This window comes from Argopecten irradians, chromosome 2, assembly GCF_041381155.1.
Source record: "Argopecten irradians isolate NY chromosome 2, Ai_NY, whole genome shotgun sequence".
NCBI classification, from domain to species: Eukaryota; Metazoa; Mollusca; class Bivalvia; order Pectinida; family Pectinidae; genus Argopecten; species Argopecten irradians.
Window position 1 is genome coordinate 37,732,670 of NC_091135.1, and position 24,093 is coordinate 37,756,762.

The following is a 24,093-nucleotide window of genomic DNA, read 5'->3' on the forward strand; positions in this document are numbered from 1 at the left end:
ATCATATTTGACACATGGTTAAACTTCTGTATTTGTATCCGAGATATAAAGGGCTGTCTGATCATGTGCTGGTGATAGGGTGATGTCATGAGGTTTCTTTTCAGGACATCGAAGTAGGGATATCAGTTAGGCTACACCTGCAGGTAAGTACACCGGTAATTAATTGGCAAGTTATAATACTCTTAGATAATGTGTAACTACTTACATTTCACACTATGGAGCTATCTGTATGCTCTCTATATGGTCCACATTTGATACAGAATACAAAAACAGAAACTTCATTTAGTGTCGGATATGATAAACATAATCAAACGCTCAGAAAAGTCATCACAGTAGCATTTAGTCAGAACATAAAATCACACATCCTTCATAGTCTAGGGGTTACTGTCACTGTTCTAGTTTCTACCTCTGGAATATTTCATAGCAAAGATTGTAGGCTCCGTGCGCGATGGAACAGATAAGAAGCGTATATTGATCCTTTGATGTACATTAGAATTATCGAATAACGGTACATTGTGGTTATCTGTATGACTTTGGAGTTGGGCATCAGTTTTCCTTCAATTCCACTATGACATATTTGCAACAGTAATAGTAACCCTTGGAATATCGAGGGTGAAAATCCAGAGATGAACTATGAAATACTTTTACATTTAATATATCTCACAGCTGGTCCATACACTATTAGAAAAGCAAAGTTACATCAACATGCACAAGCTAAATTAAATGAACAATTTAAACAGACAATAAAAACATAAGCAGTAACAGTTTCAAAATATTCAAACTTTTCTACGTATATTGTTTATTTGTTCTTAGTGGCCGGGTGGTTAAAATGCCCCGACATATTATCACAAGCTTTCCACCTCTGGGTCGCGAGTTCGAATTCCATGTGGTCAATTTGACATGAAAAAATCTTCATGTGAATTGAGGTGAAAATTTTCATGTGAATTCCAGGCTAATTTCACGTGAATTCAGGTATAATTTTAATTATAATTAAAGTATAATTATATTTTCTTTCTGCTGGATTTTTTTTCCAAATTTGAACTTCAGTGCCACGCACCAAACGGGTTGACAAATGATTATTATTTCTAGTAAGTCGTCTGTCTGAATGGAAGAGAGCAGTCTTAATAAAAATGAGAACTTGAATCTTTATATACTACAGGCGGATAAAACCTAAAACACTATATGAAACTGCTTGCTGAGTCACACAATGGACAAATAAATGAAAATAAAGAGGAGTTTGCCTAGTACATATCAGTGACGTAGCTACCATTGACGCAAAAACGCAACTGCGTGCACATCAATCAATTTTCAAAAAAAAAATCATAACTACACGTAACCGAGACTAACATTATATATTTTAATTTGTTATCCGAATCGCCTTTTATTTTTACTTTTTAGGTTTACTTTTTCCGGAAAATTTCGTTTCCAGGGTTTACAATTATACTCGCTAAAATTGACGTTTTTAAGCCGAAAACCAGACAGGAAAAAGACAGTAGGTAACTAACAAGGATCTATATCCCAATATACACAAGATCTTTCAGATCTTAAGAACCATGCCACCAACAGCGGAAAGAAGCTTACTTTAGTGTTTTGAAACGCCTTAAAACCTGCAAGCATGGGCTCTGGCTCTGTTACATGTCCATATTAGACGTGGATACCGTTAATGACATTTCCGATGGGCAAAAAAAAAACAAAAAAAAAAAACAAACAAAAAAACAGGAGGATGTTATTACAATGAACTTTGATATGTGACTAGTGTTCGTCGCTATCACAATAAAATAAAGAGTACGTTTGTATTCAATTTTCATTTAGTCCCCTTTGTGCATTTTAACTATGCGTTTCCATGTGTAGAAATGATCCAATGAGACTATCAGCACTTACATGCATAAAGAAATTGACTGTCTATTAAAACTCTTACAAAATCTTACAAAATTATCAAAATTGCTCTAGGCCTACCATTTAATTACTGTGTAGTAAGAAAGTCACCAAAGACACGACCGTGTTTGGCAAAAATACAGTATATGTTAGCATAAAGATACGACGACATTTACAATTATAATTTCTGAATGTAGGTAACTTTCAATCTACGATATGAATTAATCCGTTTTCAATGTCATTTTTTCGAAAAATTACCACGTAAAGAATGCTGTAAAATCATAAAAAATACACCGGAAAATTCATCTCGGTCTTTCTAAAATCGTAGAGGGGGGGAACCGCTTACCCGCTTACCTCTGGAATATTTCATAGCAAAGATTGTAGGCTCCGTGCGCGATGGAACAGATAAGAAGCGTATATTGATCCTTTGATGTACATTAGAATTATCGAATAACGGTACATTGTGGTTATCTGTATGACTTTGGAGTTGGGCATCAGTTTGCCTTCAATTTTACTATGACATATTTACAACAGTAATAGTAACCCTTGGAATATCGAGGGTGAAAATCCAGAGATGAACTATAAAATACTTTTACATTTAATATATCTCACAGCTGGTCCATACACTATTAGAAAAGCAAAGTTACATCAACATGCACAAGCTAAATTAAATTAACAATTTAAACAGACAATAAAAGCATAAGCAGTAACAGTTTCAAAATATTCAAACTATTCTACGTATATTGTTTATTTGTTTTTAGTGACCGGGTGGTTATTAAAATACCCCGACATATTATCACAAGCTTTCCACTTCTGGGTCTCGAGTTCGAATTCCATGTGGTCAGTTTGACATGAAAAAATCTTCATGTGAATTGAGGTGAAAATTTTCATGTGAATTCCAGGCTAATTTCACGTAAATTCAGGTATAATTTTAATTATAATTAAAGTATAATTATATTTTCTTTCTGCTGGATTTTTTTTTCCAAATTTGAACTTCAGTGCCACGCACCAAACGGGTTGACAAATGATTATTATTTCTAGTAAGTCGTCTGTCTGAATGGAAGAGAGCAGTTTTAATAAAAATACAAAAAATATAAAAAAAAACTTGAATCTTTATATACTACAGGCGGATAAAACCTAAAACACTATATGAAACTGCTTGCTGAGTCACACAATGGACAAATGAATGAAAATAAAGAGGAGTTTCCTTGACCTGTTTCTTATTTTAGCCATCATCTTTGAATAAATTATTTGTACAATATATTGTGTTATTTCATCCAGAAAATTTTGTAACTTGATTCAGGACTGATACCGAAAGACACTTTCACCATGATTTCGTTCCTTTTCGTGGTCTCCTGTTTTCTTGTCACCACGGCGACCTCTGCGGTTGTTGAGGACCAGATCGTGTCCATGCCAGGATTGACGACACAACCAACATGGAAACAGTACTCCGGATATCTCAATGCTACTGGTAACAAGAAACTCCACTACTGGTAAGTAATACAATTTACAGTAAAACACGGTTATAACGAACCTCTTCATGGAATATGCCTCTGTTCAGTTGGCCTTTATATTGGCTATGAGTGCCAACTGAATGGCCTTCAATGCTTGAATAAACGTGTTTTACTGTACTCAGCCATTTATATCTATTAGTCCATCCGTATTTGATACAGGTCAATCGAAACTCTAGAATGACCGTAGTCTTACTGATAACCTGTTTATATATATTTCTTAAGTAGTATATGAATGGCATTATTACAAAAGAGATTTGAAATTTTAAAACTTGAACATTTGAAACTTTTTAACTACATACTATGGACCAGATTTGTTTTGCTGATTTTTATTCGGTTTTTTTTGTTAATGTTTCTTTTCAACACTAAATTTTGATCTTACATCGCTGTTGTTTTTCCAAAATCAAGGATAAATACTCTGTTTTAATAAGCTATATATTATTTTATTTTCACCATAAAGGTTTTTGGAATCTCAAAGCAATCCTAAGACAGATCCCGTGGTCCTGTGGATGAATGGAGGACCAGGCTGTAGTTCTGATCTTGGACTCCTCACCGAACATGGGCCCTTCCAGGTACATACGCCAGTAAACCTTGCCCTACCGACCATATCGATATAAAGACCATCTGCTTAATGAGTCCGTCTACATGGGGCTCAAAATAGGCAATTTCTACACCGTTTGACTTGTTTTTAAAGACCACATTATTATAAAGATAATGTGTTCTTTATCCACTGATTGACTTCAAAGACATGTATGACTATACATATATCTGTCGCGCTATAATTCTGTAATACAATGTATATGCACTTACCAATATTGATAACAAACATATAAAATCCTGATAAATATTGAACTGTAACTATTATGACTTTCCATTAGGCTATTTCCCAATCTTTCAGTACACCTTTAAAGCAATGTGATAATTTTCCAAATTAATATTCAATCATATATCCAGTCATACCCATTACCCAATGGGATAATTTCCAACACCATTTTTTTCTCATCGCTAATGGGATAATTTCCAACACCATTTTTTTCTCGCTAGTTATTTTTTTTTTTGAAAGATTTATTTGTGTGTATTGATTTGCTTCAGATCAGTTCTGACGGGAAGACAGTCACAAATAACCCATACAGCTGGAATACTGTACGTTATACTCCTCAAATTTTATCTCAATTTGTATTGCCTTTTTTATTTCAAAACATAGATACGTTAAATTTGTCGTTGCAACATTGAATCGACTTTGGCCAAGTGGTCTAGCTGCACCACTAGTCCATCCTAAGAGGGTGGTCAGTTTTAATTCCATGATGGATAGTTGCCAGGTACCAACATCATGCGGTGGTATTTCTGCTAATACTTTTCAGAACAATGTCTGAGTGATATCGATAAACAGAGAAATATCCGTGAATTAAACTATTCATTTTAGGATAGCTGGAATGATATCTGACATGAAAATAAAGTAATTCCTGTATTCCAAACTATTTAATGAAATGTTTTACATGTAATGGTACATTTCGTACTTTGTAAAATAACTTTGAATTATGCTGTTAATTACAGGTAGCTAACATGATTTACCTGGAGGCTCCGGCAGGTGTGGGATTCTCTTACTCACCTGACCAAAATTACAAGACCGACGACGACCAGGTAACGTTTTTAAATGGTAACAAAAACTTTGATATGATTTCAGGTCTCAAAAAACAGACCATGCGTTATGGTTGGTGTTCGGGTAAGTCTGAATCGCCAATGACCAGGTAGGTCAATCAGTAGAACATCTACCTGGTATTAGGAGGTTCAGGGTTCGAACCCGGGGGTCTGGCCATGCATGTGTAGTCCATAACATAGTTGGATTGATATTCAGCATTTTATGAGAAGGTTGTAAGAACCGGTTTGCTTTGTCTCCGCCACTGTAGCATTTTAATGTGTTTACACTACAGTATTTCCCTATGCCTTCATATTATGCTAGCTACTGAGACGTACCGGTAAAACGTTTTGCAATGAACAAGGTAAATAAAGAAAAACGAAATATCTTGTACTATAAGGTATATATAGTCGATAGTGAATTTCGTCATTTTATATACAACACGGTATGTCAATTTAGATGAGAAGAATACAATCACAATTTAGAGTTTGCATTTAGTTTCGCTTACATAAAAGCAAGGAGGGCTTTTCATTTTTTCGGAATTCAAGAATTACCTTTTGTAAGAAAAGATATGATAATAAATATAATACACGTAATTGGAGGCGGGGCACACCTTTTAAGTATTAATTCAAAATACTTATCACTGGAAAAATACTGATTATATTAGTAAAAAATTATACATTTTACATTTCAGGTCGCACTGGATAACCATCTTGCTTTGAAAAACTTCTTTCTAAAGTTTCCCGAATACAAGACCAATGACTTCTATGTCACTGGAGAAAGCTATGGAGGGATCTATGTTCCAACCCTGTCAGCCAGACTTGTGGACGACTCTAGCTTCAACTTCCAAGGTTTTGTAGTCGGTAATGGAGTGACGGATGGCGAGATGAATACAGACTCTGTGATCTACTTCGCATACTACCATGGCTTGATAGGGGACACGTAAATTTTACTTTAGATTAGAATACCCCAAGTAAAGTATTGCTTTTGACGCCCATAAAAATGTGTTAGGCATAAATGATCGCCCTGGTCCATCCAAATATAGTAGAAGTTTGGTAACTTTCGAAAAGTTTATTCTTGTTTTTTTTTATAATTTCATTAACGCTGGTATACGCCTGTGATACATTAATTGAAATTGATGACTTTAACATTTGACCATAACTAATGGTACAATGGTTTAGTTTTAAGAAACTCGTCTTGAATTGATGTTTTTACTGACTATTATTTAGGGAAATTAAAACAAAATCTTGCATACTTCTTTCATAAAATCAAAATAAAATATACAATGAAAAAGACTATATATATTTGTTAACAATACTGAACATCAAGACCGACCAACTGTTGATGACATGCCCACTCCAGCTCACTTTGTACCACTATAAGACGTATACAATGTCATTTATTTGCAGGCTATGGTCGGAGCTGACTGAGTACTGTTGCGCTGGAAACATCACTCGCTGTACATTTCTGGCTAATATTAAAGGAAGTCTCATGTGTGAACATCTTGTAAGTATACTGGAACATACTGTAGACCAACTCAATCTAATTAAAATTAGACTTGTAATTCCGCTCCCACTACGATACTCTTCGTTTAAGCGTAACGAAGAGTATCGTAGTGGGAGCGGAATTACAAGTCTAATTTTAATTACATGTAGATTGTAGACCAACTTTACTCGAGGCTACTAAATGTCACGTTTCAATGTCTAACTATTTTTGTGGTGATTAAATTTTGCGAATTAGTCGCCAGGTTCTACTGTACTGTCGGACGAAATACTAGAAATTTGATTTCGCGCGAAAATTGTTGGTTTACAGTAACATACTGTAAACGTACTAATTTTAGCACAAACGCGAAAAAAATGTGAATTATGATTTATTAGCGCGGATATAAATTAGCGTAATTCGGTGGTTCAATAACGGGAATACTAGTGGCCTTTTACAAAATTTAGCGTTGTACGTGAATTAGCGCTTCATGTCAAATAGCAAAAATACATTAAAAAAAATAAATGTGTTTTATTGTATGTCTCCGATTGTCTCGTACATGTGCTATTGACAAGGGATTTTGTGGGATGTCAAAGGAAGTCCGCCAATGTTTACAGGTATTCATACGCACCGAATCGGGTCACGTTCTGCACTCAAGTTATTGGGAAATAAACAGATTTGCCCCAACATAGTTTATCGATACAGAAACAGTGGCAATTGTAGATATATTAACGTAATTTCGTGGTTCAATAACGAAAATACTAGTACCCTGAATTATCGCTTCAAAGACAGCGTGAAAAGCGCTAAAAAGTTTCCGCTAAAACAAGTACTTTTACAGTATTTTCTTGTTCTTGTAGTTTCCATCTGGTTGTTGTTTTGACGTACTAAAGTAATGAAATATTACACACAATTATGTGCCCTTAATTACCATGATATGAGAGGGAAATATGTAATGTTTTCTCTCATATGTACGGAAGTAATACTGGTTTATCCGATGTAATACAAGTATGTCCCCAGAGGCTGTATTACATGGCTACCAATGCAATACAAAACCATGACATCACTGCGTCAACAAAATTACAATTTAAAAATATCACAAATTGTATGTATGGAGAATTAACTTGCAGTCGCAGTTTTCTTCAAACTTTATTCAAAATGGCGGAGTATCATGATTACAATAAGAGCGTTCAGGTATAAAAGAGAAAAATACTCTTTCAACGGTGAATATAAATGAAAGGGATATTCTACCCTCGGGATCATAAAATGTTGTAAAACGTTTGACCCTCGGGTAGAATATCCCTATCCTTCATATCCACATATGAAAGAGTCGTATTGCACATGCCCATCATATGTGCCTGACAGACATATCTATTTATTTCTTCACTGTGCTACTCAGTACACGTGTATGTTAAAACATTAACAGAAACATTTCAGTGGTAGGCTTAGCTGCAGAGGGTAGTACTTATACTATTAGATACAAAATTCATCTTAACCTCAGCAACAAGAAATAACAGATAAATAAAAGAAAATTTTGTATTAAAATGATGAAATTGCACAATATATTCTACATTAATTGTTAGTACAGCGCAATTAGTGACGTTTGTTTAGCTAAAGTGGAAAGGGAACAGCTGACCACCAAACATGAAAAAAGAAAGAAAAAAAATCGATGAAATAAATTATCAACATTCTAATGTTACTTTAAATTTTCAAATTGTATTCCTGTAGACATTTATGTTTATGTGATACAGGTAAACGGTGCCATAGACATTGTGTACTCGGGTGGTCTGAACATGTACAACCTTTATCAGCCATGTGAGGGACAAAGTGGATTTGGGTATGATGAATCCAGGAACAAATTCACATATACTTACCTAAATTGGCAATTTATTCATTCACAATCCATACAGAAACAGATGAAGGTATGTGAACAATTCCATCTAAGGAAGCAAGAAAGTAGGCAATCTTATTAAAACCAGATCTTCGATTACACTGCAATACTCTACGGAACGTATAGAGTGTAGGAGAGTAATCGAATATCTGGTCCTAATCAGATTGGGAAGTAATATCGTTATAAACGTATGCTCTTTATAGACATGTGTTCGTTATAGACAGATGTTCTTTATAGACATGAGTTCTTTATAGACAAATGTTCTTTATAGACATTTATTCTTTATAAATAGATGCTCTTTATAGACATATATTCTTTATAGACATATGCTCTTGATAGACATGTATTCTGTATAGACATATGCTCTTTATAGACATGTGTTCTTTATAGACAGATGCTCTTTATAGACATGTATTTATAGACAGATGATCTTTATAGACACGTGTTCTTTATAGACAGATGATCTTTATTGACATATATTCTTTATAGACAGATGATCTTTATAGACATACATTCTTTATAGACAGATGATCTTTATAGACATACATTCTTTATAGACAGATGATCTTTATTGACATATATTCTTTATAGACAGATGATCTTTATAGACATACATTCTTTATAGACAGATGCTCTTTATAGACATATATTCTTTATAGATAGATGCTCTTTATAGACAGATGTTCTTTATAGATAGATGCTCTTTATAGACAGATGCTCTTTATATTCTTTATAAACATAATTTCTTTAAAGACAAATGCTCTTTATAGACATGTATTATTTATAGACATACAAGCATGGTTAACATAAAAGCGAAATCCAATCCCTATATTTACACTCACATGACTTTTTTTATTTATATTTTATAAAATAAAATCGTCATTTAAATGTGACGTAATTATTCAATAAAAGTCGGTCAAAAGTGGGAGGAGCTTACTCAATATTGAACAGCGAATAATGACTCTTCACATAAGGTAGAATTATTCATCCGCGACGACAAAATGTTCAATATTTTGTTGTAAAATAAACATGACAAACAAAGTTAATTTCAGAGATAAATTTATATAATTAGATCAGAATTTTAAATATATATTCAATTTTGCTAAAAGTTAATATATAGCGTAATAACATAAAGAATTTGTACACGGCCACATGTGTGAACTCGGTGACCGTTATTGTGCAGCGAGGCGAAGCTGACGCACGCTTACACACTTGAGTTTGCCGAAGTTGTCAAAACACCCATTTTCAATTAGCTCAATGTGTTTGAGATGTCGTCTGACCTGACGATATTACATCCTTGGGAGCCATGTGATTATATAATCTACGTTTAGATCCATCGCCATCGATAGATGAAACAAATTCACTTGTGTTCGATGGATACAATGTATTTGTGGTGACGCGTAACTGTCAACACGTGGATTACTAGCGGTGCATGTTTTATAATACACATGATTAAATTCTCAAAGAACAAAGACAAGAGGATATGTTTATAACTGACCTCTATCAGAGGGTCTCACGCCCGTCCACCCCAAAGACTCGATCGTAGGACGAACATAGGCACAGAGGTAATGTTTACATTTGACACCCATCATTTTTAACAAAAATGAAAGCACGTCGCCCCGGTCGGGATATTTTTCCGTTTCTTTATACAATTGTTAATTTAAAAAATCTTATATAAATATAAAACATGTATATATTGTTTACATTTTTCCAAAATTCTATAAAAAAAAAAAACAATATACACGTAATGTTGCGTCAAAATGTAAACAAAGTCATGTGTTTCTTTTAAAAAAAAAGTAGTCCTTTTACGTTGCATAGCAAATTTTCATACGCAAGTTCAAAGTTCAATGTTACCATGCAGTTATGGTAAACAAAATCGGCTAGTATTAGCGTATAGTGACCAAGCCTAGCAAGTGTAAATATAGACAAATGGTCTTCTTAGACATGTAGACTATATATCAGATAGTCTTTATAGAAAAGTATATTTTTAGACAGGTATACTTTATAGATATGTGGTCTTTAGAGACATGTGTTCTATATAGACAGGTAGACTTTATAGACATGTGGTCTTTAGAGACATGTGGTCTATATAGACAGGTAGACTTTATAGACATGTGGTCTTTAGAGACATGTGGTCTATATAGACAGGTAGACTTTATGGACATGTGGTCTATATAGACAGGTATACTTTATGGACAAATGATCTTTATAGACATGTAGACTTTATAGAAAGGTGGTTTTAATAGACAAGTGGTCTTTACAGACAGGTAGACTTTATAGAAGATGATGACCTTTTGTGGTGTCTTAAACGAGAGCAATTTAGAAATAGACATAACCTAATTTACAAACGGCCTACAGACATCTGTATATATGGATAGGCGATCTTTATATAAATAGTTATAATATAGATACCTGGTCTTGATGTGAATAGGGACATGATCATGACCTTTACAAAATCATGTTGTTGGCATTTGGATTTGTTTGACTGTATATTGATGACAGGTTTTGCAATATTAATCAATTTATGTATCAGAAAAATATTATAAACTTGACTTTATTGGTGAAAAATGCATTTTTTCTGCTATTATAACGGCTATAATCTTTCAAAACTACTATCTTACCTTTCTGTTTTGGTTATAACCATTTTAGGTATCATTTATTGTAACTGCTTTGTTATTTTTTCTGATATGATATACATGTGTATGGACTAGATATTTAATTTCAGGTTTTACAAGAAAACTCCAACATAGCAAACAATGTTAGACTGACCCCTACCTGTATGAATTTCGACAATGTAATAGAATACATGAACTCCCCCGAGGTTAGAGCTGCCCTCCACATACCCAGTAATGTACAGAAGTGGGACGTATGTAGGTAAGTCATCTTATATACCTTCTCTTCATAAACACACAAGGGTTATCTAACTTGTTTATGTTATTGAGATATAAGACGAACACGAGAGTGATACATGTTTCGTTTATCATAAACCGTGAACTTTGTTATGTTATACCGCCATAGCATAAACTACATGTATGTATTCGTATCCAATCAAATTATGTGAGATGCGAAATGTTTTGACGGACTCTTTTTTGTGTCTCTATTTGTCAGATGTTTTTAAAATACATGTTCTCCTTCTAAGTCTGTTGCTACTCATCTTCCTCATAAAGCTCCTAAGCCTCCTCCTCCTCCTGTTCTCCTTCCAAGTCTTTTTCTGCTCATCTTCCTCATAAAGCTGCTAAGCCTCCTCCTCCTCCTGTTCTCCTTCTAAGTCTGTTTCTGCTCATCTTCCTCCTAAAGTTCCTAAGTCTCCTCCTCCTCCTGTTCTCCTTCTAAGTCTGTTTCTGCTCATCTTCCTCATAAAGTTCCTAAGTCTCCTCCTACTCCTGTTCTCCTTCTAAGTCTGTTTCTGCTCATCTTCCTCATAAAGCTCCTAAGCCTCCTCCTCCTCCTGTTCTCCTTCTAAGTCTGTTTCTGCTCATCTTCCTCATAAAGTTCCTAAGCCTCCTCCTCCTCCTGTTCTCCTCTAGTCTTTTTCTGCTCATCTTCCTCATAAAGTTACTAAGCCTCCTCCTCCTCCTGTTCTCCTTCCAAGTCTTTTTCTGCTCATCTTCCTCATAAAGCTCCTAAGCCTCCTCCTCCTCCTGTTCTCCTTCTAAGTCTGTTTCTGCTCATCTTCCTCATAAAGCTCCTAAGTCTCCTCCTACTCCTGTTCTCCTTCTAAGTCTGTTTCTGCTCATCTTCCTCATAAAGCTCCTAAGCCTCCTCCTCCTCCTGTTCTCCTTCTAAGTCTGTTTCTGCTCAGCTTCCTCATAAAGTTCCTAAGTCTCCTCCTACTCCTGTTCTCCTTCTAAGTCTGTTTCTGCTCATCTTCCTCATAAAGTTCCTAAGTCTCCTCCTCCTCCTGTTCTCCTTCTAAGTCTTTTTCTGCTCATCTGTTTCATAAAGCTCCTTAGCCTCCTCCTCCTCCTGTTCTCCTTCTAAGACTTTTTCCTGCTCATCTTCCTCATAAAGCTCCTAAGCCTCCTCCTCCTCCTGTTCTCTCCTTCTAAGTCTGTTTCTGCTCATCTTCCTCATAAAGTTCCTAAGTCTCCTCCTACTCCTGTTCTCCTTCTAAGTCTGTTTCTGCTCATCTTCCTCCTAAAGTTCCTAAGTCTCCTCCTCCTCCTGTTCTCCTTCTAAGTCTGTTTCTGCTCATCTTCCTCATAAAGCTCCTAAGCCTCCTCCTCCTCCTGTTCTCCTTCTAAGTCTGTTTCTGCTCATCTTCCTCATAAAGCTCCTTAGCCTCCTCCTCCTCCTGTTCTCCTTCTAAGACTTTTTCCTGCTCATCTTCCTCCTAAAGCTCCTAAGCCTCCTCCTCCTGTTCTCCTCTTATCTCTTTCTGCTCATCTTCCTCCTAAAGTTCCTAAGCCTCCTCCTCCTCCTGTTCTCCTCTAGTCTCTTTCTGCTCATCTTCCTCCTAAAGTTCCTAAGACTCCTCCTCCTACTGTTCTCCTTCTAAGTCTATTTCTGCTCACCTTCCTCCTAAAACTCCTAAGGCTCCTCCTCCTGTTCTCTTTCTATTGCTCCTCATCCTCTACTATTATTTCCACTTTACTAGATGCTACAAGCTGTTTGCCCATTTCTCCACCCAAATTGATTATCTTCTTACTCCATAATGCTCCTTCTCCTCCTTTTCCCAGTTATTCCGTTACCTCCTCACAAACAATTTACTCCTCCCCTATGATCATCTTTCCCTCAATCACTCTCCTCTTGATCCTCCTAAAAAATCCAACACTCATCCTGTTGTTGCCGTTTCTCCCAAATGCCACTCCTGTTTCCTAATACTCCCACTTCTCCCAAATACACATCCTCTTCCCAAATCCAACCCCTCCTCCTTTTTCCAAATGCTCTCCATCTCCCAAATACTTGTCTCTCTCTGAGATACTCCTCCTCACCAAATCTCCTTTGTTTGTCACTGCTTCCTCGTGATTCTATATCATATCTTATGTTTCTACTCCACTTGATTCTGCTGCTGATTCAGGTTCTCCCTCTCTGTTAAATCTTATCCTTATTCTCCCTTCACTCTTCTATGTCTCCTCTTTTTCATACTCATACTGTTCATACTGTTTTCATGTTTTGCCTTCCGTTTTGCCAGCAGATATTTCTGTCCTTATTCTTAACCCATTCCTAAAACCACATATTGATTTTTCTTAAACAGTTAATGTCTTTTCATCCAATTATGCATGGTTTACTAGTAAATATACATATATTTCATTGATTTAAACTCATTTGATAACTTTTAGACTGAATATTTATATTGAATGTTTTTTGCTTCTTCTTATGTTTTTATCAATACTTTTTCAGTACTGCTGTGAACATGGGATATAAACCTCTGTACAAGTCTGTGAGGAAACAGTACCTGAAAGTCTTATCACGAAAGGTAGATCATGCATCAGATTAATTTTATTTTGATGTATAAATAGTATTTAATATTTCTATTTTTGGAAAGAAAATTAAATAAAACCAATGCTTTTTCTGATTTTGTGGTATCTGCCCTTGCAGGTAGAAGTTAGGTCATAATTTTGTGACCAAAATTAATGTCATTATCTCTGAAAAAAAAGTGTCGCTTTCAAGCACAATCAATATTCCCTGCTGGGACAGATAACTCTGATATTCAAACACAGAATATTTTCTTGTTCTTTCTAAGATTAGTGAATGTAAACATTTTTTTAGAAACGAGTAATAGTGTATAGTGGAGACGTAGATATGGCCTGTAGCTTTCTAGGAATCGAGTGGTTCGTCAACAGTCTCGGACAGAAGGTAAACATGGATTTTGTATGATGTTTATGATAACAATGTTAAAAGATATGATTTATATCAACTGTGTGATGTAACAGAGCATCAAATTGGTCCTTGGCATTTAGCATATTCAGGAGTTGAATCACAATTTCTCAGAAATCTAACGAGTGAAAAATTATTACAGATAAACTTAAAACGTGTTTCAAACTCAAGAGTGTACGGTGGCTGATTTATGCCATTTCGTCTTTTCGTCTTTTCGCCCCGAAAAGACGAAGATTAAATATCTTAATTCTCGTCTTTTCGTCTTTTCGCCCCGAAAAGACGAAAAGACGAAAAGTCAAACACGAAAAGACGAAAGTGAAGCAAGCTAATTAGCGCCTTTAATTTTCGTCTTTTCGCCTTCAAAAATTTCGTCTTTTCGTCTTTTCGTCTTTTCGCCCCGAAAAGACGAAAATTACAAACCTTAAATTTCGTCTTTTCGTCTTTTCGCCCCGAAAAGACGAAAATTAACAAACCTTAAATTTCGTCTTTTCGTCTTTTCGCCCCGAAAAGACGAAAATTAACAAACCTTAAATTTCGTCTTTTCGTCATTTCGGGGCGAAAAGACGAAAATTAACAAACCTTAATTTTCGTCTTTTCGTCTTTCTGTCTTTTCGCCTTTTCGCCCCGAAAAAATACAAATTACAGATATACTTTGTCATCTATCATATACGACGGAGATTATAATGTAATTTCTAATGTACAATTATGATGAAGACCATGTCATGTATGTAGTCAAAATGTCTTTTCAAATAATACACAGTACATTGTACCTACTGATTGACTGTTATAATTAACTGTATTTGAGCAATTTCTTGGTGGGCGATTAGAACACAAAAAACAAGATATTAATGAATTTAAAAAAAAATGTATCAATCAGGCTAAAGGATTTGCGGAATGACGAATTGTTAGTGGCACGTGGCATATGCCACGTGTGAGAAATCTACGTAACTGCTGTAAACAAACATGTTGACTTCTGTTTTAAAACTTCTAATCTTAGTTATTGATGAAGATACTTGTAATACTATCAATTTAATAAATCGATTGTTATCATAAACTACTTTGATGCTTCTATATTGAACAATAAAGTCAATATTAAGATAAAAAGATTTCAAAATGACTTCCACGCCAGACCGGAAGGCGAAAAGACGAAAATTAAGGTTTGTTAATTTTCGTCTTTTCGGGGCGAAAAGACGAAAAGACGAAATTAAAGGTTTGTTAATTTTCGTCTTTTCGGGGCGAAAAGACGAAAAGACGAAAATTAAGGTTTGTTAAATTTCGTCTTTTCGGGGCGAAAAGACGAAAAGACGAAAATTAAGGTTTGTTAAATTTCGTCTTTTCGGGGCGAAAAGACGAAAAGACGAAAAGACGAAATGGCACAAATCAGCCACCGTAAGAGTGAAATCTAATACACACTTCTATGTTTATTTGTAATATCTATGTTGGTGTGTGGACATACATATACTGATACCAGTTATCACCAAATATTAATAATAAATCTCAATAGATACATGTATCACCGGTTCCCCAGCCCTGATCCATGGCCGGACTGTATTGGCTAAGCGGTTAATGTGCCCAACAGTCTACTACTAACCCTACATCCTTGGACCATATAGCTGGGTTTCATGTCAGTCGAATGAATAAAACGATGAATATTCTATCACTAGTGCCCAACCTCTTAGCCAATGTCAAGGTGAATATTTAGATATCACTTTCTATTAACAAGCCCTTGTTACATGTCTTAAACCGTTTTGATCAGTTTCGTAGCACTTGAGTAGGTCAGATGTTTCTGGGACTATAGGATGTAGAATCCCATCGGTAGGTCAGATTTTTCTGGGACCATAGGATGTAGAATACAATCGGTAGATAAGATGCCAGGGCCCATAGGATGTAGGATACAATCGTTAGGTCAGATGAAAGGGACCATAGGATGTAGAATACAATCGGTAGGTCAGATGTTTCTGGGATCATAGAATGTAGAATACATTCAGTAGGCTTAATGTTTCTGGGACCATAGAATGTAGAATCCCATCGGTAGGTCAGATGTTTCTGGGATCATAGAATGTAGAATACATTCAGTAGGCTAAATGTTTCTGGGACTATAGGATGTAGAATCCCATCGGTAGGTCAGATGTTTCTGGGATCATAGAATGTAGAATACATTCAGTAGGCTAAATTTTTCTGGGATCATAGGATGTAGAATACAATTGGCAGGTCAGATGTTTCTGGGATCATAGAATGTAGAATACAATCAGTAGGCTAAATATTTCTGGGACCATAGGATGTAGAAAACAATTGGCAGGTCAGATGTTTCTGGGACCATAGGATGTAGAATACAATCGGTAGGTCAGATGTTTCTGGGACCATAGGATGTAGAATACAATCGGTAGGTCAGATGTTTCTGGGACCATAGGATGTAGAATCCATTCGGTAGGTCATATGTTTCTGGGACCATAGGATGCAGAATACAATTGGTAGGTCAGATGTTTCTGGGATCATAGAATGTAGAATACAATCGATATGTCAGATGTTTCTGGGGTCATAGGATGTAGAATGCATTCGGTAGGTCAGATGTTTCTTGGACCATTGGATGAAGAATACATTCAGTAGGCTAAATGTTTCTGGGATCATAGGATGTAGAATACAATTGGCAGGTCAGATGTTTCTGGGACCATAGGATGTAGAATACAATCGGTAGGTCAGATGTTTCTGGGACCCTAGGATATAGAATACAATCGATAGGTCAGATGTTTCTGGGACCATAGGATGTAGAATACAATCGGTAGGTCAGATGTTTCTGGGATCATAGGATGTAGAATATAATCGGTAGGTCAGATGTTTCTGGGACCATAGAATGTAGAATACAGTCGGTAGGTCAGATGATTCTGGGACCCTAGGATATAGAATACAATCGATAGGTCATATATTTCTGGGACCATAGGATGTAGAAAACAATTGGCAGGTCAGATGTTTCTGGGACCATAGGATGTAGAATACAATCGGTAGGTCAGATGTTTCTGGGACCATAGGATGTAGAATACAATCGGTAGGTCAGATGTTTCTGGGACCATAGGATGTAGAATCCATTCGGTAGGTCATATGTTTCTGGGACCATAGGATGCAGAATACAATTGGTAGGTCAGATGTTTCTGGGATCATAGAATGTAGAATACAATCGATATGTCAGATGTTTCTGGGGTCATAGGATGTAGAATGCATTCGGTAGGTCAGATGTTTCTTGGACCATTGGATGAAGAATACATTCAGTAGGCTAAATGTTTCTGGGATCATAGGATGTAGAATACAATTGGCAGGTCAGATGTTTCTGGGACCATAGGATGTAGAATACAATCGGTAGGTCAGATGTTTCTGGGACCCTAGGATATAGAATACAATCGATAGGTCAGATGTTTCTGGGACCATAGGATGTAGAATACAATCGGTAGGTCAGATGTTTCTGGGATCATAGGATGTAGAATATAATCGGTAGGTCAGATGTTTCTGGGACCATAGAATGTAGAATACAGTCGGTAGGTCAGATGATTCTGGGACCCTAGGATATAGAATACAATCGATAGGTCATATATTTCTGGGACCATAGGATGTAGAATACAATTGGTAGGTCAGATGTTTCTGGGACCAAAGGATGTAGAATATAATCGGTAGGTCAGATGTTTCTGGAACCATAGCATGTAAAATACAATCGGTATGTCAGATGCTTCTGAGACCATGGGATGTAGAATATAATCGGTAGGTCAGATGTTTCTGGGACCATAGGATGTAGAATACAATCGGTAGGTCAGATGTTTCTGGGACCATAGGATGTAGAATACAATCGATAGGTCAGATGTTTCTGGGACCATAGGATGTAGAATACAATTGGTAGGTCAGATGTTTCTGTGACCATATGATATAGAATACAATCGGGTTGCATCAGTATCCAACGGTAGATCAATATTTTCTATAACAATACGTTGATTAAATATTTGAATATTTGTTTAAAGGTAGTGAAGGATAGAAGTAGTTGGCATGTGAAGACCAGTAAAGGCGAACAGGTCGCAGGTTTTGTCAAACAAATGGAAAACCTATCATTGGTTACTGTCAAGGCAAGTTATAGTTAACTCTATATTTTTGTTACTTAAACCATTGTCATTGTAACTTGTCGAAACGGGGACTGGCATATTTTGCATATTTAGATTTTAATAACTACGACTTAAAAAGTAAAATGTTATAACTCCGTGATGCGGATTATGATTACCTACCAAGGTTATATTTATAATCAGTTAACCCTTATAGTGCCGTAGGGCCGATTTGGGCCGATCTTCGGGTTTCCAGAGTGCCAGAGGGCCGATTGGGCCGATCTTCGGGTTTCCAGAGTGCCAGAGGGCCGATTGGGCCGATCTCAAAAATACCAGACCCCATTTTGCTTTATTTTGAGTTTTTGCGTTTATATGACTGAATTAACGAAAATGACCGTAAATAAATATCTTCCGAAATTCCAACCGACGTCATTTTATGACGTCAAATATGACGTAGCATGACGTCATTTACAAAGGATAGACGTCATCTTGATCCAGACATTTCCACCCTTTTTTAGGCCTATTACTTGTTTTTCATTCAGTTTCATGCGCATTACACAGAATAGAGAGACAATTTTATTAATGTTATATCACTATATTCTTATCAATACACTATGCTGCTCATTTATCTTGTATATGCATAGTGTTATATTTTATTCTCCTCGTCATCTCTTCAATAAAAACGACATAGGAGAACATGTTTACAGGATGACCGGGGTCGTACCGAAACATGCGTCTAGCAAAAAGCTATTCTCAGCTTTATTTGGTCACAGTACCACAACTAACTAATTCGCGGCCTTAACACACATATTCTATTGTACATGTATTATATGGATTCCATAGCGTTAACATTCCTATATAAACCAGTCAATATTTCGGTAAATAAATATAACCTCACGTTTTAGAACTCATAAAAAAATATTACATTACTGCATGTCCATGTCATTTTTGTACATAATTATGTTTTATGAAGCTTGAGGTTTATATATACTACAATTGTATATATCAATAAGAAATCGCAAGTTTAATTGACTGTCCACAGAATATGATATCTGACTACAGACCAAAGAGATTTTGACATATAAATGTGAAACTACCCAACGGTACCGGCGTCATATGAAATATGGTATGCATATTAAGTTCACACTGTCAAGTAGAGGTTTCAAGTGTAAGATCTGCAGCGTGTTCCATTTAGTTTTCCTGGGACAAACCTGGCGTTCAGCTTACTACTTCATTCCCTTACACTACTCGTACTTGAGGTGTAAACACTTTAGCATAAAAGGGAGTGCGTGAGTTTGCCTGTTGTCAGTATAATGACCGCGGGGATGTGTCTCTGCCGGCATGTTTCAGTGAGATAGCACTATAAATGGACAAGAGATTCCACTATTGCAAAGAGACAGGGCTTGAATAAAAACAATGAATTAATATGACATAAAACCTGATCAAACAAATATTAACTGCGCCCAAAATCATTTGGCAACAAATGGAAATACTTTAACAACGCATTTACGGTAAAAAAAATACAGAAACTTCTAGGAATAAAGAATATATATATCCTCGAGATTCTTCGTAAGAAGATGCCATTCGCGGAATATAGGAGCACTTTTCTGAAGTCTGTCTTGTCCAGAAAGTTAGGTCGAGGATCAGAATGTCAAAGAGCACTGCAAAGAGTGGGTCCAAGAGATGCGAGTGAAACTGATATATAAAATCGTACATATAGCTAGGCTATCCCCCCATCGTCGGTTATTCCCCCTTCCCCCCCCCCCCCCCCCCCCACCGGTTATCCACGTTAATCAGCCTACAGAGCGTATAAGTATAGACACTGGGTTTCCAATGGTACTATCCCCTACAAAACACATATAACTGCAGTATATGGTCACTGCATATACATAATTATATATACATAACGGAATATTTCCACTGCCAATATCTAAAACAAAATATATCCGTTAAAAACAGAAACACAGAAACTAGTGACCGCCGTTCCAAAATCATCCGTCGTTAGCCACATAAATCTCACTTCGTATTATACGAACATTTTATGTAGGATTTTTGTCATTCGGACCAAAAATATACTTCGTATTAAGCAAGTTTTTCGAGTTTTCCGAATTCGAATTTTCCGAGTTTTTTTAACATAGATAAAGAGGGAATTCGGCCGGGACCGGCCAAGTACTTCGTATTAAGCCGGGTTGTCGTATTATCCGAGTTCGTATCAACCAAGTTCGACTGTATATACAATGTATACTTATTGCAACAGACAGGCAGTCTCATAAAGATGGCCTATTTGCAGACCGTCGTGCTAATACTAGGAGATGTATCGTTCCGACTATTTCAAGCATATTTCATCTAAAATTAAAATATAAATCGGCATAATGTTCCAACCTTAGTGGGCACAAAGAGAAAACAAAACATGTGGGAAAAAGATCACTGAAAATACTTACTGAATAATGATCAGCGCGTACATAATGTTCATTAATAATATAGACAGACCCGTAACATCTAGATTCTTTAAATGATCCAGCATGTTTTAGTGGGACCTCTTGTTGCTTTATCAATCTGCTGAATATTACCGAGAAACCGATGTCCAAGACAAGTTAAACACGTGTTTGGTCTGAGGCCGGGAGCACAGGGGTCCGAGAATAAGTTAAAGTTTATATCAACTTGGACCCACCCGAGTGTCCATAGACCATTTCTAGAGGTCTTAGGGTTCTAGATTAAAACAGTGAAGTTCATATTCTATCTGTACACGAGAAGGGAGAAAAACTCCCCGAGACAAAAACATCCACCACACCAAGTTTTAGAAACAGAGACCTGGCACGATTTTTTTAACCAACAGTTTACATATGTATATATTATAGATACTATAATATATATATGTATACTGTTAAAAAAATCGTGCCAGGTCCCTGTGGTTTTAGCGGCTAAATAGTCATTTTTCGAGTGGGTATTATTACAATTCAATTTAATTCAATTTTATTAACACCTTTACTATTACACATGTAATTCTATAGCTAAACAAATAACAACAACATGAACACAATAAACATACAATAAGTGCCAAAATGGTACTACTGTTGGAAAGAGGAGTGATAATTTTCCATTCAATATCATCCTTCATAACTAATGTATAAAGTGCGTCACTAAGATGACACCATCCTCGATACTCCAGGGGTTCCGATCACTTACGATCTCTACACCCCTGGACTCTTTCATAGTAAAATTGGAGGCAGCTCATCGGAAAAGAGCTGAACCAATCACAGGCATTTCCTTTGAAGACTACAGAGAGAGCGACGCCAAACATCAACGCCACACAGCCAACCACAGTGTACGTTACATGGCTCGGGCATGGATCGGATCCCCTGGAGTATCGAGGATGACATGACACAGAAAGTCCTAAATCGGGGTTTGGATCAGCGTGCTAAACACCTATACATGTATGTCCTGAAATTACCAATCGAAAATTATTCTTATTATAACTATAAGCAATCAGTCTGTAATTTTGCTACTGTCGCTCGAAAATGGGAAATGAACCCATGAAAATTGATTAAAATTTGTCCCATGCATGAAATATATAAAAATGACGTGGCCGAATACTTTTGGCACGGTATATTGCCCAGTATGCATCGACTCTATCTAAGTGCCTAACAGAGTGAGACATGCAACGTATTGAACAATGATTATGTGGTTGTACGGGTACATGTGCGTGTACATGATCAATATAGATGTGCGAGGAATTGGATCAGTACTTTTTTTTTTATTTCATAAATGTATTGGAATTTGCATATATCCGACCGCTTAATGTTATGGAATAAAATAAGTTTACGATTATTTATTAGTGTTTGTAGATATCTATTTTTCTTTTGGATCCGAATAATTCGGTGAAAACCCATAAATTACACACGTTCGATGTCACTTCCATCGGCAAATCGCGCCTCAATATCTTTGACGTGATCACTCTCGACGAGCCTATTTACGTCGCGTCATCAATTTTTGGCGTCATCAATTATTACGTCATTTCTGGCAAATTCAAAAATTCGGCAGTGAAAGGGTTAAGAAGGAAATTGTCGTGGAATAAGCCGCGATAGAGGGAAATCATTTTTGTATATACCACGATACCATTCCGTACTATTGGTATTCAATCAAGCTAAAACATTCTAATACATGTGGTTATATGTTAACATGGGAAAAACCCAGAAAAGGCTACATATAAGATAAAAAAACAATTCTTGTTGTTAATGTACTTACTATATTGTATATGGTAGTAACATTATTTCAAAATTAATTCTAATCAAAAGGTCTACGTTTTTGTATGCTGTACTTAAATGTAAAATCAATTCGTATTAGAATATCTAACCTTTTGAATGTTGTATGAATATTATTTCAATATTAATTCTTGTTCAAATCTCTACTCTTTTGTATGATGTACTAACATAAAGTCATGCTGTTTTATTGATCATTTTTATTATGTTCAGGGCGGTGGACACACAACACCTACAGACAAACCAGAAGCAGCTTTACGTCTGTTCGAAAGCTTTCTTAACAAGATACCCCTGCAGTAAACAGGACTAAATACATCACGTGACTGCAACAGAGATACCTTATTCGATACAATAAAGCGCACAAAGTGTTTTAGTGGGAACATTTAGTGGGATACTCAATGGGATTTAAATAATAGTACATACACAACAAGTCGCGAACCAATTTTCAAATGAAATACTATAAAGAAATAATATATGATATTGATATTATCACTGCGTATTTGATAACGATTAAATTCAATGTAAGTAAGTTTAAGTCTGGAAACAGAAGAAGGGGTATCGTGTTATTTATTGCAACGTTAAATTTAGAGTCTGATAGAATGTAGATTAACTGAAACATCAGTTCAAATCTCAAAAGAGAACACCAACTATATCAAACATGAAAGATTTAAGCAATGTCTATATAAAATCATTTCAAAGAGAGTTCTAGTTCATCGCCAGAATTTTGTTTTACTGGAATGTTAGTAGATCATAAAAAATATAAACTATACATACTGATATGATATTTAAAAAAGAATATACAGAGTACTTTGTGGTGTGCCCCTTGCATAATTGAGATACGTTGTATTTTATTGTTTAATATTTATGTGATGTTTGACTGGTACTATTTTGATTAAATTGTATAATATCCATTAGTGTCATTTTTCAGTTAAAATAATAAATATACATGCATTTTGTACTTTAGACTAGTATGCATAAGAGAGAGAAAATGGGCAATAACGGTGATAAATCACAGCAAAATGGTTCATGATGAGAATACATTATGGTTATTGTGCAAATCTCTATATCATACAACTATATTCAAGTTAATCCTTACAGTTTAATCTTTACCAATTCAATTTTAATTCAAATTGTATTGATGAACTACTTTCTCTTAGGAATTATTACTGTCGTATTAACCAATCGGTTGCGTTGTTATAAACAGCAATGTCATTTTAACGTTAAGGGCTGAAAAAATAAGGTTAAGCTAATGGAAATGCTGGTTCATTTTTTTTATTTCAACCAATTTTATTGAATAATAATAATCATTGGGCAACATGCTAGGTCTATATAAGCCCTCTCCTAACAAGAGATTCTAACCAGAGATTATACTAATTATAGTATAAACATGAATTCAGTTAGCAAACAATTAAGGCAATACAGGCCACATATCAGGTCTTTAGATCTCTTAGTTATTCACAAGAATTTGCTTTAAGAGTTAAGCCTATTTGACCCCTGTGACCTTGAATGAAGTCAAGGTCATTCATTTGAACAAATATGGTAGCCCTTC

At 35.8% G+C, this 24,093-nt stretch overlaps 1 protein-coding gene across 1 annotated transcript; it reads left to right on the top strand.

Annotated features, from left to right (window-relative positions):
* On the top strand, nucleotides 1-23,453 carry LOC138315378 (lysosomal protective protein-like). The gene is made up of 13 exons (XM_069256359.1): nucleotides 1-143; nucleotides 3,179-3,368; nucleotides 3,847-3,958; nucleotides 4,479-4,529; nucleotides 4,941-5,027; nucleotides 5,717-5,964; nucleotides 6,432-6,528; nucleotides 8,250-8,420; nucleotides 11,115-11,263; nucleotides 13,733-13,808; nucleotides 14,102-14,188; nucleotides 18,211-18,312; nucleotides 22,758-23,453. Exons 2-13 carry the CDS (start codon nucleotides 3,205-3,207, stop codon nucleotides 22,842-22,844), a joined length of 1,431 nt encoding a protein of 476 aa, XP_069112460.1. The 5' UTR covers nucleotides 1-143; nucleotides 3,179-3,204; the 3' UTR covers nucleotides 22,845-23,453.
* Nucleotides 23,454-24,093: the final 640 nt, after the last annotated feature.